At 40.3% G+C, this 16,575-nt stretch overlaps 1 protein-coding gene across 1 annotated transcript; it reads right to left on the reverse strand.

The window, feature by feature from the left end:
• Window positions 1–15,501: 15,501 nt before the first annotated feature.
• Window positions 15,502–16,242, reverse strand: LOC129770546 (uncharacterized). Its single transcript, XM_055773446.1, has 2 exons — window positions 16,085–16,242; window positions 15,502–16,020 (listed from the first exon to the last, which is right to left on the reverse strand). Exons 1-2 carry the CDS (start codon window positions 16,103–16,105, stop codon window positions 15,628–15,630), a joined length of 414 nt encoding a protein of 137 aa, XP_055629421.1. The 5' UTR covers window positions 16,106–16,242; the 3' UTR covers window positions 15,502–15,627.
• Between the last annotated feature and the right edge of the window lie 333 nt (window positions 16,243–16,575).

Raw genomic sequence — 16,575 nt, forward strand, 5'->3', positions numbered from 1 at the left:
GAGTTTAATTGAATGTTTTCTATCCATGTAACACTGTGACCAAATATGTTTCAATCAAGTGCTATTAACAGGTGGTTATCGAGTTGGCATTAACCACTGGTGGGCTTCCAGTATCGAGGAAAATGTGGAAATATCTAATCGTTACTTAAAATAATCTGCCAGTTCCTTTGGGAATTTTCAAAATATATTCATGTGAAAGAGTTTAATTTAATGTTTTCTATCCATGTTACACTGTGACCAAATATGTTTCAATCAAGTGCTATTAACAGGTGGTTATCGAGTTGGCATTAACCACTGGTGGGCTTCCAGTATTGAGGAAAATGTGGAAATATCTAATCGTTACTGAAAATAATCTGCCAGTTCCTTTGGGAATTGTCAAAATATATTCATGTGAAAGAGTTTAATTGAATGTTTTCTATCCACTGTTTTCTATAACACTGTGACCAAATACATTTGGTTTTGTGGTTTTTCAATCAATCGCAATTAACAGGATAGCTTCAGAAGATTATTCTTCCCCATCAGTAGGATATTTCCTTATCCAATATTGTATGCGCCCGCAATCGATTATTGCTCAGTCGCCGAAAGTTCCGAGCTCAGAGAGTTCTTTCCCCTCTAGTTTGCCTTCCAAATTGCCATCGTAAACCACACCTTCTCTCGATTCAATCACACACAAAAAGCATACTTAAGCGATATTCTGGTGGTGAGACACATTCATTTTTCGTGAGGACATCGACAAGACAACATCGTTGCCTAACGTGCTGGAGGAGGTGGACGGCGAAGGATCGACACATACACGCGCAGAACTCTTTCCGTTAGGATGCCATTCAGCATCGAGAAAGTTCCGGAAAGATCTAATCATTGCTGGAAAATAATCTGCCAGTTCCTTTGGGAATTTTCAAAATATATTCATGTGAAAGAGTTTAATTGAATGTTTTCTATCCATGTTACACTGTGACCAAATATGTTTCAACCAAGTGCTATTAACAGGTGGTTATCGAGTTGGCATTAACCACTGGTGGGCTTCCAGTATCGAGGAAAATGTGGAAATATCTAATCGTTACTGAAAATAATCTGCCAGTTCCTTTGGGAATTTTCAAAATATATTCATGTGAAAGAGTTTAATTGAATGTTTTCTATCCATGTAACACTGTGACCAAATATGTTTTAATCAAGTGCTATTAACAGGTGGTTATCGAGTTGGCATTAACCACTGGTGGGCTTCCAGTATCGAGGAAAATGTGGAAATAACTAATCGTTACTGAAAATAATCTGCCAGTTCCTCTGGGAATTTTCAAAATATATTCATGTGAAAGAGTTTAATTGAATGTTTTCTATCCATGTAACACTGTGACCAAATATGTTTCAATCAAGTGCTATTAACAGGTGGTTATCGAATTAGCATTAACCACTGGTGGGCTTCCAGTATCGAGGAAAATGTGGAAATATCTAATCGTTACTGAAAATAATCTGCCAGTTCCTTTGGGAATTTTCAAAATATATTCAATCAATCGCAATCAACAGGATAGCTTCTGAAGATTATTCTTCCCCATCAGTAGGATATTTCCGTATCCAATATTGGATGCATAAAACCTTGTGCCTCCAACGTAACGCTCTCGTTTTCGAAGTTCTCCAAATATTCATTCATTCAGAATGAATTCAGATTCAACTTCATACAAATGATCTCTAAATCAACGATAGTCCTACGTCACCCTTGCGGTTATACCATAGATATAACCCACTTCCTGTTTTTTATTTATAAAAATTAAAAATAAATAAATATAAATATAACGAAAATTGTTGAACTTGTTCAACAAGTTTCTGGAGCTGAATATTGTCCCGCATGACTGGAGACAAGTGAGAGTGATAGCCATACGAAAACCCAACAAGCCGGCTTGCGATCACAACTCGTATAGGCCGATTGCAATGTTATCCTGTATTCGTAAATTGTTGGAGAAAATGATTCTACTTCGTTTGGACAAGTGGGTTGAAGCGAACAATTTGCTGTCAAATACGCAGTTTGGCTTCCGCCGAGGTAAAGGGACGAACGCTTGTCTCGCGCTGCTATCTTCTGAAATCCAAATCGCATTTGCTCGTAAAGAACAAATGGCTTCCGTTTTTCTCGATACAAAGGGGCATTTGATTTAGTTTCCATGGAAATTCTCTCAGAGAAACTTCATAATCGTGGACTTTCGCCAATTCTGAATAATTTCCTGTACAATTTACTCTCAGAAAAGCACATGTTTTTCAATCATGGCAGCTTGAAATCTTCTCGATACAGTTTTATGGGCCTACCACAAGGCTCCTGCCTAAGCCCCCTCTTGTATAGTTTTTACGTCAATGATATGGATGATTGTCTAACTAGAAACTGCACGCTGAGACAACTTGCAGACGATGGAGTTATTTCCATCACGGGTACTAATCACGCCATTCTGCAAAAATCCTTGCAAGATACCCTGAACAACCTGTTCACGTGGGCTCTCAAGCTGGGTATCGAATTCTCTACGGAGAAAACCGAAATGGTCGTTTTTTCTAGGAAGCACGAACCCGCCCAATTCCAGCTTCACCTATCCGGCAAAACGATCAAGCACTCGATGTTTTTCAAATACCTTGGAGTATATTTTGACTCTAAATGTACCTGGGGAATACACATTGCGTATTTGAAACAGAAATGCCAGCAAAGAATCAATTTTCTCCAAACAATAACCGGAACATGGTGGGGCGCCCATCCAGGAGACCTCATTCAGTTGTACAAAACAACGATATTATCAGTGTTAGAATATGGCAGTTTTTGCTTCCGATTAGCTGCCAGGATTCATATTCTCAAGCTGGAGAGAATACAATATCGTTGCTTGCGTATAGCCATGGGGTGTTTGCATTCGACACATACGATGAGTCTCGAAGTTTTGGCAGGAGTACCCCCGCTTACTCTTCGGTTCACAGAATTATCCTACAGATTTCTCATCCGTTGCAAGATCATGAATCCATTGGTGATTGATAACTTCGAAAATCTACTCCAACTGACTCCTCAGTCAAGTTTTATGTCTTTATACCATGAGTACCTTACCCACGACGTGCACCCTTCACCAGGCATCTCCAACCAAGTTTGCTTCCCTTACTTCTGCAATTCCTCTGTCATTTTTGATCTGTCCATGCGACAAAAAACCCATGGAATCCCAGATCACCTACGCTCCGATTCTATTCCGCCGATATTTTCGGCAGAATATGGGAAAGTTAGATCTGATAAAATGTTCTTTACTGACGGTTCATTCATAAACGGGTCCACTGGCTTCGGCATCTTCAATGAAAATTCCAGTACCTCTTTCAAATTCAAAGATCCTTGTTCCGTGTATGTCGCTGAACTGGGTGCGATATATTACGCATTAGGGATCATTGAAACATTGCCCATCGACCACTGTTTTATTTTTTCAGACAGTCTCAGCTCAATAGAGGCAATCCGCTCAATGAAAGTTGATAAACGCTCATCTTATTTCCTAACAAGAATAAGACAACTATTGAGTGTTTTGGTCGAAAAATTATTCAAGATTACCTTAGCATGGGTTCCCTCTCATTGCTCGATTCCGGGGAATGAGAAAGCGGACTCGCTAGCAAAGGTGGGCGCTTCAGAAGGCACACTTTTTGAAAGGCAAATTGCTTATAACGAATTTTTTCACATTCCTCGTCAGGACACACTCGTTAGTTGGCAGCGCATGTGGAGTGAAGATGAGTTCTGTCGCAGGTTACACACGATTATCCCTAAGGTTTCGACGAAAGCTTGGTTTAAGGGATTGAATGTAGGTCGTGATTTCATTCGCGTGATATCTCGGCTTATGTCCAATCACTGCAACCTAAACGCGCATCTCTATCGCATTGGGCTCGCAGCAAACAATCTTTGTGATTGTGGCGATGGCTACCACGACATCGAGCATGTTGTCTGGTCGTGTATCCGGTTCCATGCTGCTCGCTCTCAGCTCTCTAGAGCACTGAGAGCAAAAGGCAGACAATCGGATATCCCCGTCCGGGATATCTTAGGTAGCCGTGATCCTGATCTTCTGCTTCATCTATACCTGTTCCTCAGAAACGCCGATGTCAACGTTTAATGATGTTTCCTTCGTTGTGTCCCTGTTTCATATCCCTCCTATCCGATCGATAAACTTTTACTTAGTCGCGGCAATACATACACACACTCTTTACAGATACACGGGCCAAAGGTTGTGCAGTCCACTGATCATTCAATAAGAGCCAAAGGTTGTACCGCTCATGACAACTCTACACGAGCTGATGTTTGCGCCGGCTAGTGACCATTCTATCCTGGATTCCTCGAGTCGAGAAAGACGCACCACGCTAGATATGGGGTACAGACTAGGGGGCCTTGCTGATTAATGGTCAGCTGCATCCCAAAAGGAAGTATCCCGTGTCGGGCACAGGTACAGAGCATTGGAGACAGCAACATCACAATTATGAAAACACTTGTAATACTAACCTCGAGCCAACCGCGAGTAATCGGTTACATATTACTAACATAGTTATAACATTGTCGAAATATTGAACTCCCGGCCCCGTCAGGTTGACGCCATATGAGCCTTAATAAAAATATATATTTTGGATAAAAAAAAACAAAAAAAGGAAAATTTGTTAGTTTCCAATCCTTAGTCCGACATTCTTGTCAAAAAACAGGAAGTGGGTTATATCTATGGTATAACCGCAAGGGTGACGTAGGACTATCGTTGATTTAGAGATCATTTGTTCGAAGTTGAATCTAAATCCATTCTGAATGAATGAATAAATGAATATTTGGGGGACTTCGAAAACGAGAGCGTTACGTTGGAGGCACAAGGTTTTATGCATCCAATATAGGATACGAAAAACCTTGTTCTGAAGAATAATCTTCAGAAGCTAACCTGCTAACTGTACTTGATTGACAAATCACAAACCCAAATGTATTATATGGATATTTTATGGATAGAAAACATTAAAATAAACTCTTTCGCTTGAATGTAATTTTCAATTCCAAGGGGAACTGGCAGATTATTTTCCAGCAACGATTAGATATTTCCACATTTTCCTCGATACTGGAAGCCCACCAGTGGTTAATACTAACTCGATAACCATCTGTTAATAGTACTTGATTGAAAAATATTTGGTCACAGTGTTACATGGATAGAAAACATTAAAATAAACTCTTTCACATGAATGTATTTTTAAATTCCCAGAGGAACTGGCAGATCATTTTCCAGCAAAGATTAGATCTTTCCGGAACTTTCTCGATGCTGAATGGCATCCAAACGGAAAGAATTCTGCGCGTGTATGTGTCGATCCTTCGCCGTCCATCTCCTCCAGCACGTTAGGCAACGATGTTGTCTTGTCAATGTCCTCACGAAAAATGAATGTGTCTCACCACCAGAATATCGCTTAAGTATGCTTTTTGTGTGTGATTGAATCGAGAGAAGGTGTGGTTTACGATGGCAATTTGGAAGGCAAACTAGAGGGGAATGAACTCTCTGAGCTCGGAACTTTCGGCGACTGAGCAATAATCGATTGCGGGCGCATACAATATTGGATACGGAAATATCCTACTGATGGGGAAGAATAATCTTCTGAAGCTATCCTGTTTATTGCGATTGATTGAAAAATCACAAAACCAAATGTATTTGGTCACAGTGTTACATGGATAGAAAACATTCAAATAAACTCTTTCACATGAATGTATTTTTAAATTCCCAGAGGAACTGGCAGATTATTTTCAGTAACGATTAGATATTTCCACATTTTCCTCGATACTGGAAGCCCGCCAGTGGTTAATACTAACTCGATAACCACCGGGGAACCGTTTGTGGCATCACTCCTCCTGATGGATTCCCTTCTGGCCTAAGGTGCACAAACAGGTGACACCGTTCATTCGCGCTTTCATGATAAACGAAGAGCTTCACCACAACAGCGACAACATGCTCCAATCGCTGTTCAATTAGAACTCAGTGGATTTCCGAGCGGCGCTCGCTTATATTCCGATTGGTGATTTCAATAGCCTGTTTTGAAAGCAATTTTAAGACTATTGAAACAAGTTTTTGGATCAAAAAGTAACAAGTATAGAACGCGTAGACATTTTATCTTTCGAATGAAGTGTTTATCATACCATTTCGTTCAGTTGTTTAGGAGCTATTAACGCTCAAAATCTCGGTCTCCGGCGTAACGCTTTCGTTTTCGAAACTTTGATTTTACACCCCGGTATAGAAATGAAAGACGTAGTCCTACGTCAAAAATATCATATGACCGAGACATTTGTATTTGAAATTCATTTGACTCTACCATCATAGAGACGAAGATCGTGTTAGAGCAAAAGTAAAAGAGCATAAAGAAATGAAAACAGAAACGGAAAAAGACTCCGATTGTACCGGACCGAAATGCTAAGGAAAATTTGGAGGCCAACGAGTGCGAAAATTTGTTAACAATCTATGATTGCGTGGTTATGGTCGACGAGACGTACTGCCTGGCAGTATTCGATAACATTCCTAGTTAAGATTTGATTCAGTTAGAATCCGGAATCACTGTTCATTTTATAACAGCGTTACTGAAATTTTTCGGCAACTCTAACAACTCTAACCAAATCCATTCAGAGAATCCGTATGTGAGAAGAAAATCATAATTCCCTTGTCAGCAAGCAACCAAACAGGACGCTGAAACAAAATCTGTTGGCCAAAAGACGCACTCGAAAGTTGTACAAAAAGGTTTTGACGAAGTACTCCCAGGCCTGAAATTCTATAAGGCCACTGCTAGTGATGTCTAAATTTTTCATTTATTCGATTATCGATTAATCGTTGGGGCATTTTTAAATATTCGATTCATTCGAATAATTGTCTTTCAATATTCGATTAATCGTGCGAATATTTTTTGCTTGTAATAATCACGTATCATGTTGTCATTCCGGTCGCGTGGTCTATCAGGACCTTAACCTAAAATGCATTAACCTTGAGAAAAATGCCTTCTTTCATTAATCGCGATTACAGTGACAACTATTCGATGTATTCATATTTTGATTTTAAATTATTCGATACAAAATTACTCGATTATAATTTCCGATATTCGATACTTTGAATTAATCGAACGATTAACCGACATCTCTAGCCACTGCCGGAAGAGGTCCACCGCAAATTTTAGTTCGTTTTTGTTGATAAATTTACCTGGAAGTTTTTGATATGGCAACGGATATGCAGCTGTGGAAAGAAAACCAAGATTCTCGTCTGAAACAAGACAATGGACTCGAAAATGTATAGGGAAGTAGAGATGGCCAAAACGCTTCATTTCAGTGAGCGGCTCAGAGCCGTGCGCTCAATGAGAAGAGCCGGCTCATTTGAGCGGCACGACGGATGTTTTCATGAACTGGGGTGGCATTTCGCACTTCGAAACGAGTGATTTTTGTTCGTTTCGACCACTTTTGCCATTATGGATCTCGAAGCGAGCTCGAAACGAGTGAAGCGAATAAGGCGGTAGTAAAGGTTCGATCAAAGTTTGGTATTACGTAACATTGTGTTCGAGCATTCTTCAACTCGAAACGAGAACAAATGTCTCGCCAAGAAATGGTTGAACGTCGTATGGGAAAATGCTACTTAAACGATAATTTTAATACCAAACCTTACATCAAATAAAATTTCAATTGTATTTCCTTCGGTTTTTGGCGTCTATTTGTACCAGTATGTGGGTATAAATACGATACTTTTAGTATGTTGCATAATTAATAACTTGTTATTTTAGCACTATGGAATCACAAATAAATACAATAATCATCAACACTTCCCAAGCGGAACATTTGACGAAGTTAATGGAGGAACATCCGAATCTCGCCCGAAATTTGCTGAATACCCCTGATGCGAGGAGGACTTCTTTCAAATTATGAGGCAGTTTGAAAAAAGCACGTAATGAGCGCGGGATCCCGGTGCGGGAAGTTTCGGAGTTGAAAAAAGTACATGTGTTCGTTTTTCGTAGGCCTTAGAATGGGTATACGAGTACCATCACTAAACCGGGTGTCTTGAATTTGTCGATTCGATCCATTTACATAAACATATACATAAACTTCTTTCCAAAAGTGGCATCATTTCATTGAACATTGATAAAACTGTTGGTTGAGCCATACCAAGTGAAAAGTTTCCTCCTACATTAATTTGGTCCGACCCTCTGGCCCGAAGTATCAAAGTGGTCGTTAATTTCAAAGCTGCAGGAATAGCAGTGCCTTTAAAAGCTGTTTGGAACATGGTTGTATCCGAAATATTTTTAAATGCTTCTCGACTAAGCCTGAAATACTGCCGAAAAAACTAAAAAAACAAACTCACTCATTTTCACTTAGCGATTGAGGGTTACCTTTATCCCTCAGCTCACGACTCTGTGGAATAAGCATGCTCTCTTCTCCGCTATAGCTGACGTCAAAAAAAATTTCGCAATATTTTCTTTTTAATCACAATTCAAATATAACATCGAATTGAATTTGTTTTTCTGCACTCGGCATTTTTTTTCGCAATTGCCGTTAACTTTGCTGTGTTTACGAACCCAAAAATTTGACGTTTCTTTTCGAGACAAATTTTACTCGATATCTAGTACCCTGAAAGCATTAACTCGAAAAAGATACAGAATACCCAATTCAATTCGATTCGAGTTTGAATTTTCTTGAATTTACTCGTTTCGAAATGCGAAATGATACTCCTGGTTTATTCGGATATGTAAAGAATGGAAGACGTAAAAAATAAGGTTTAAAACGATAATCAGTGCAGATAATAGTAAAAATATTACTTTACTGAAGATTTTCTCTGATATATTTCCATCACAAAGATCTTTCCTTTTTTTATTTTTAAACATTATCTTTTCAATGTTATCTGATGAAAGTCTACTTTATCTTTCACTGTAAATATGTCCTGCTTTCGGAAAAACTCGCTCATATGGCACCGAAGTCGCCGGAATACAATATATTTAAAAAAATTATAGGAGGTTGTGTCCAAGACACGACCACTTTGTTGACGAAGAACTACGCTGTTATTTAGTTCAAGTCGCTTATTAATAACTTCGGATATTATTTCACACACACACATACACACACACTTATCTCCGCTTTGCGCACTTCTCAACAGAAGCTTCCGGTCTCGATTAGCTTAGCTGTCATCCTTGGTGGAGATAGTTTTGCTACTGTCATGCGAAACCACGTCACACACAAAATTTCTGAACAATTATTTTCTTGATGAGCCGATGATAACCTAGTTGGATGATTCCCCATACAATTGTTTAGTTCAGAACCTTAATGGATTGGTGTCAGATTGATGTAATGATTGCAATGCCAGAGACATCAGCGACTAAGTAATTTGGTCGCGTCTACAGCTCACTCCGAAACGAAGACATGTGATGACGCAAAACAAGGAGGAACAAACGATGTTCATTGTTTCGTATCTAGAACGATACTGAAAGTTTGCCCATTGCATTCCATTCTTTGTTTTAAAGAGACTTTAAACTTTTCAGTTCATTCGCCTCTAATAAAAGTTTGTCCCAGCAAGATCCAATATTTATGCTCCAGGCAAATATTCTTCCTTTTCTTTGTTCACGGTGTCTTCGAATCATTATCCTTCGTTGATCGCCGATAAGTTGCTCGTTCTTGACGGCACGGGTTGGGAAGCTCACAAATGAGCAGTACAAATGTATGGGAAAATGGGAATACTTCAAGTTTTCATCAGTTTAAACCGTTTACACATCAGTTTATTGTAATACATAGCATGAAAAATAAATCTTAGGGAATTTCCGATTCGTTTTGTATATAAATCGTCTAAATCCGTTCGCGGAAAGAATAGCTATTAACGTTAACTTTATTTCACAAAAACGTGACGTGTTTTCTGATTTGGTACCCTTAATGAAAGACGTAGTTCTACGTCAAAAAATAATGGTAGAGCCGCGGAAAGATAGATTTCCTTTCATTCCACCAAAGCAAAGGGTCGCATCCTCTCAGCAAATGTGGTTCCGCTGAATATTTATCTACAATAGATATTGCAGCAGCTTTTGCATCATGTGAGGATCGAAGATTACCAACCAATGCATCAAACTTCTCCCATACAGATGATCGCGCTCCATCACCAACGATTGGTGGTAGTTTCGTAGGCGTGTATTCTATGGATGTCATTTTTAGCGTCCTTATCAACGACTGGTGTGCACAGCTGTACTTCCTGTTATCCCCGAAACCTTGCTGCTTGAAGCGAGTATCCAGCAGTTTTGTTTAGGCTACTAATTTGTTTGATTCAAGATTTCGAAATCGCTTTACCAGCTCCGAAATCTATTGATAATTACTAGAACTGATTTCTCTTGATCCATATAATGTTGATCATGTCGAATTATCAGTCGGGAGGCTATAGCAGTTTTCGATAAGTTCTCTTCCCGTTTTATATCCCAAACATTTTTTAAATGTTTCGAATGGAATGTTTTCATGATTAACTGTATCATATTAATCAAATCATTTTACCCATATGCGGGAGTTGCATGAAAAAAGTAATTGGCCATCTTGTAGTTGGATTTATCATAAAAAGATGTGCTCTACTAGTCAAGCCCTTTCATCTGATAGCCATATGATGAGGTTTTCATAAGAAATGTAGTCTGCCATTTTGGATTTACATTTTTTATAAATAACTGTGTTCTTCTAGTCAAATCCTTTCATTTGATACCCATATTGATGTCGATTTGACAAAATATGCAGTCTGTCATTTTATAACGGTCATAAACTTGGATTTCCATTTTACATAAATAACTGTGTCCTACTAGTCAAGTCCTTTCATTAGATACCCATATTTTTTAATTTTTTTTCCCAAAATATATATTTTATTAAGGCACATGTGGCGTTAGCCTGACGGGGCCGGGAGTCCAATATTTTGACAATTTTTGTCTTACAACTATGTTAGTAATATGTAACCGATTACTCGCGGTTGGCTCGAGGTTAGTATTACAAGTGTTCTCATAATTGGTATGTTGCAGTCTTCAATGCTCTGTACGTGTGCCCGACACGGGATACTTCCTATTGGGATGCAGCTGACCATTAATCAGCAACGCCCCCCTAGTCTGTACCCCATATCTAGCGTGGTGCGTCTTTCTCGACTCGAGGAATCCAGGATAGAATGGTCACTAGCCGGCGCAATCATCAGCTCGTGTAGAGTTGTCATGAGCGGTACAACCTTTGGCTCTTGTTGAATGATCAGTGGACTGCACAACCTTCGGCCCGTGCATCTGTAAAGAGTGTGTGTATGTATTGCCGCGACTAAGTAAAAGTTTACACGTATAGATGAAGCAGAAGATCAGGATCCCGGCTACCTAAGATATCCCGGACGGGGATATCCGATTGTCTGTCTTGTGCTCTCAGTGCTCTAGAGAGCTGAGAGCGAGCAGCATGGAACCGGATACACGACCAGACAACATGCTCGATTTCGTGGTAGCCATCGCCACAATCACAAAGATTGTTTGCTGCGAGTCCAATGCGATAGAGATGCGCGTTTAGGTTGTAGTGATTGGACATAAGCCGAGATATCACGCGAATGAAATCACGACCTACATTCAATCCCATGAACCATGCCCTCGTCGAGACCTTAGGGATAATCGTGTGTAACCAACGACCGAACTCATCTCCACTCCACATGCGCTGCCAACTTACGAGCGTATACTGACGAGGAATGTGGAAAAATTCATTATAAGCAATTTGCCTTTCAAAAAGAGTGCCTTCTAAAGCGCCCACCTTAGCTAGCGAGTCCGCTTTCTCATTCCCCGGAATCGAGCAATGAGAGGGAACCCATGCTAAGGTAATCTTGAATAATTTTTCGACCAAAACACTCAATAGTTGTCTTATTCTTGTTAGGAAATAAGATGAGCGTTTATCAACTTTCATTGAGCGGATTGCCTCTATTGAGCTGAGACTGTCTGAAAAAATAAAATAGTGGTCGATGGGCAATGTTTCAATGATCCCTAATGCTTAATATATCGCACCCTGTTCAGCGACATACACGGAACAAGGATCTTTGAGTTTGAAAGAGGCACTGGAATTTTCATTGAAGATGCCGAAGCCAGTGGACCCGTTTATGAATGAACCGTCAGTAAAGAACATTTTATCAGATCCAACTTTCCCATATTCTGCCGAAAATATCGGCGGAATAGAATCGGAGCGTAGGTGATCTGGGATTCCATGGGTTTTTTGTCGCATGGACAGATAAAAAATGACAGAGGAATTCCTTGACCTCTTGCACTGAATCAGGCATCGAGGGAAATGAACGCTGCTAAAAAGGCACATTTTTCTTTCAAGAATGTTCTCACTACCGGAAGCAAACATAATAATATGCTTTTAAGAGAGTCATTAATATTCAAAGCATTCAAAATGTTGTCCACCAGGTCAGAAAGCGCAAACAAGTCAGGTTGTGACTGTTGCTTTGACCGCGAAAAGGAACAGACGTATTGGGTGTTGTTCCGGAACGTGCTGAGGACCTCTGGTTAGTAGAAGAACCGTGTAAACCAGGAGGTACTTGCTTCGGTCTATTTTCAGCACGTTCGGTTCGAAGTTTCAATCCAACTTGGGAAATTTCGGACTTCTTACTGGGGAGTGATGGAAAAGTAGTAATTTTCCTTTTCCTGATGGCACCCTGCGATGTACCAGAACTTCCCGCGTTGGGAGCGTCAGCGACAGGCTCGTCGTTCTGCAGGAGGGAGTAAGGATTGTCCTGAGTCGTTGGCACGGAATTCTTAAGCATTTCTGCATAAGTCCGTTTTGAAATTTCCTTTAAGGAAGGCTTGATTTTTTCCCCTCTTTGTATGTACACCGGGCATTGAGAAAGATCATGGGGGGCCCCGTCGCAATGGAGACACTTGCGAAGTCCCATCATGACTCTCTCCACAATCTGCGCAACGCTTTTTGTTGCAACAGTAGACGGCCGTGTGACCAAGTTGCTTGCAGTTGTTGCAACTCATTACCCGGGGTACAAACAATCGAACAGGTAAACGAAGCGCATCTATCCACACGAAGTTTGGAAGGGCGGAGCCCTCAAAGGTTACTCGAAAAGAATTTGTCGAACTGAGAACTCTCTTATTATTTATAATAGATACGGATTTCAGTTGGTCGCATGCAAGAATCTTCACAGTTTTAAGCGAAGAGTTCTTGAAGCGACCGACTCCATCCTTGAGTATATCATTTCGGGTCAAACCCTTTTCGGTGATTACGCCGTCGATTTCTACGTTACGACAGGGCACGTATACGCGATACTCAATCGCAAAGAGATCGCAACGGGTTATATCATTTGCTTGGGTCCGGCTGGAGACGACAACTCGTAATTTGTCTGGCCCCATCCGAGTAATCTCGGTAACATCTGAGAAGTTTTTTGTCAGCTCTTTAGATATGTGAATAACATTGAGGGGTTTGGATTTTCGCCTAAAGTACACAATGAATGGGCCTTTGGAGCCCTCAGGGTATACTTTTTGACGAAAATCCAGTTTTTCTTCATCCTCCTCATCATCAGAAATTACGTTTTCTATTTCCTTCCTTCTTCCAATTTCTACTTCACCTTCCGGTTCTTCAGGGGGTTCCGTATCAGAGATATACGTTGGCGTCGTTGCGGGATCCTCCCCGCCTTCAGCCATAGTAATAAATTTCGTCAACTGTTCGATATGAACAGAATTTATTGGTAATAAAACAAAAATAAAAAAATAAATATAATAAGATAAACTTCTATTTTAGTTACAGTAGAAAATTATAGTTATTCAAACTAATTTTTATTAAATTAAATTCAAAAATGAAAAAAGTTCCAACAAATGTTCAAGTGCAATATATATGAAGATGGTCACCCTAATGCCAACGCTTGATGATTACGTAAACACCAAGCGAAACAATGGTATTTGTTATGCACAGAAAGTGGAAGAAATGATAGAAAGGAGAAAAAAAAGAAATAAACTTCTACTTGCCGCTGCGGTGTGACGTATGTGATCTGTTGAATGGATCCTCAGTGTCTCGATCGTACACCACTTATTTGGTTGAGATTCACCACGCTTGCAAGCGCGCCGGATGAAAAAAACACAATAGAATCGATGTGAAAAAAACACCTCTTTCGGATCAACTGAAGAATGCGTCCGATAAGCTTGCAAGTGAGCGAACGAATACCCATATAGATACCCATATTAATGGGGGTAATTGTAAAAAAAAAGTACATTTTTCGCCATTTTGGGGTGGCGGCCATTTTGGATTTGCATTTTTCATAAATCATTGTGTTCTACTAGTCAAGCCGTTTCATTTGATACCCATATTGATGGGGTTTTGACGAAATTTGTTGTCTGTCATTTTGTAACGTCCGCCATCTTGGATTTCCATTTTACATAAATTACTGTGTCCTTCATTTGAGACAGCAACATCACAATTATGAAAACACTTGTAATACTAACCTCGAGCCAACCGCGAGTAATCGGTTACATATTACTAACATAATTGTAAGGCAAACATTGTCGAAATATTGAACTCCCGGCCCCGTCAGGCTGGCGCCATAAGAGCCTTAATAAAAATATATATTTTAGATAAAAAAACTGTGTCCTATCAGTGAAGTCGTTTCATTAGATACCCATATTTATGAGGTTTCGAGAAAATATGTAATTCGCCAAAATTTACAAACATTCAAACAGCTAAATAAAACCGTTTAAAAAGCAGCATGGAAAACATATATTTCTTCCGCACTACCGCAGGCCACGGTTCGTCAGAACGAGCGTACGATTCACGGTTCTTTACCAATAAGCCGCCTCTTGAAAGAAACACGTTTCTTTTATGAGCCGTGGCTCTTTTTTGAGCCGCGGCTCATTTTTAAAAAACCGTGGATCGTACGCTCTTTCTGACGAACCGGCTCGTGAGCGCTCGCCCATCTCTATAGGGAGGAGTTCCTGCAGAAACGTCTCTCGTTTATTAAGGCTAACAAAGGTCCAGTGAAGTTTTGGCCTGATTTTGCAAGCTGCCACTACAGTCGAGAGGTGCTTCAGTGGTATCAATCCTCCCCATTCTGCGGAAATTGAAGAAGAGTGCCCAGTTTTCTTGGGATGCTTTAGACATGAGTCATATGGCGTTACAGTGATTCCCAAAACGATGAACCTCATCACCATTGAACACAGCTCCTGATCGTGAGTTTTATTGATGCGCGTACTTTGATCTATTCTATCGACCGTTTTTGGCGTTCAAGTTCTAACTGTATTGACCATCACGCACAACTTATGAAGAACAACTCGATATGCACCAAATTTCAACTTCTAGAAAATAAAACACGAAAGGTTTTTCGACAACTGATGTCAAGACATAAAAATTACTATGTAGGCGCTTCAATGAAATACGCAGCGATTCCTTATTCTAAGTGACTACAGTCTTACCACTGTTTTCTGAAAGTGTTTGCACATCCGTTTCATAGTGATAGTTCAATAAATTTTCCAATGATCCTCGCATCGAACGCACATTGTCAAAAGGATGTCTCCAGCGATAACAAATTAAACTTATGGAAAGGAAAAGAAAGAACTAACTTTTATTGTTGTCTTTAGCAAATACACTCACACAGATTTCGCAAAAAAATAACTTAATAGCTTCATTATTCACTAGCATCACTTTAACTGTTCTCATTCCTAAAATCCTTTAAATTCGCGCCCGACCGCTCCGTAATATCGTAACTCACTGGGTGAGTACCCATTCCCGATTAGCGCGATTAGATTCTCGCCTCGAACCCCAAACTGCCGCTGATAGGCACCTCTCAGACGTAGTGCTCGGTCCGGATCAAACATAATATTGTAGGTATTCTGCTGTATCGGATGTCCCAGCAGCAAATTCCTGAAGTATGTATATACAGCCTTCGCTCGTTGACCCAATGACGGATCCGGATCAACCTGCCGCAGTCCGTATCGCGTCGTAGGTCTTGCGGGATATTTGAAATAGTTAAAGTTGTGAGCATCCAAATTGTAGAAATCAGCTGTTGGGTTTCCTTCGACTAGGATTGCCATCAGAACAATCGATATGAGGAGCTGAAAGATGTCCTGGTTCTAAGAGCGGCATGTGTCGTAATATAGAACAGCAATTGTTACTCACGGTGAATACAAAACCCATCATTATGGTGCACTGGTGCAATTGGTCACTGATTGTTCAGACGTAGTCGTCACCAACGACACTTTGCGATTGTCGACAACACGCTGCTCTAGCAGCGGGATGGATCCATTTGATACATTTTACCTCAACTTCAATTGCATCGCAGAGTAGTGTGTAGTTGCGCCAAAATTGACGACATGCATAAAATCAAATAGCGATCATCGGCGGTACGACGTAGCGATGTAATGGTTGCGCAGCCGGAATTTCCATTAGCTTGCTCGATCGTCGTCTCATTAGTATGCCTCGGGGATATTCTAGTCCGCCCAAACGTAAACGTTGTCACAAACGACACATACGTTCGAAATTATTGACCGTTGCGATTTTGCCTTATTTTCGTGACCACGAGGCGGCCCCTCCGGCGTTTTATAGCGATAAGCAATTGCAATTATGCGCACCATCGATACTTGTGATGTAATGATTCATGCGACAATGAC

This window comes from Toxorhynchites rutilus, chromosome 2, assembly GCF_029784135.1.
Source record: "Toxorhynchites rutilus septentrionalis strain SRP chromosome 2, ASM2978413v1, whole genome shotgun sequence".
Lineage (NCBI taxonomy): Eukaryota > Metazoa > Arthropoda > Insecta > Diptera > Culicidae > Toxorhynchites > Toxorhynchites rutilus.

Bases quoted from the DNA above. Each gene is read 5' to 3' on its own strand.
- LOC129770546 (XM_055773446.1), bottom strand. From the start codon at position 16,105: ATGATGGGTTTTGTATTCACC. The intron at 16,021-16,084 runs GTGAGTAACAAT...GACATCTTTCAG, and splicing joins TGATGGGTTTTGTATTCACC to CTCCTCATATCGATTGTTCT.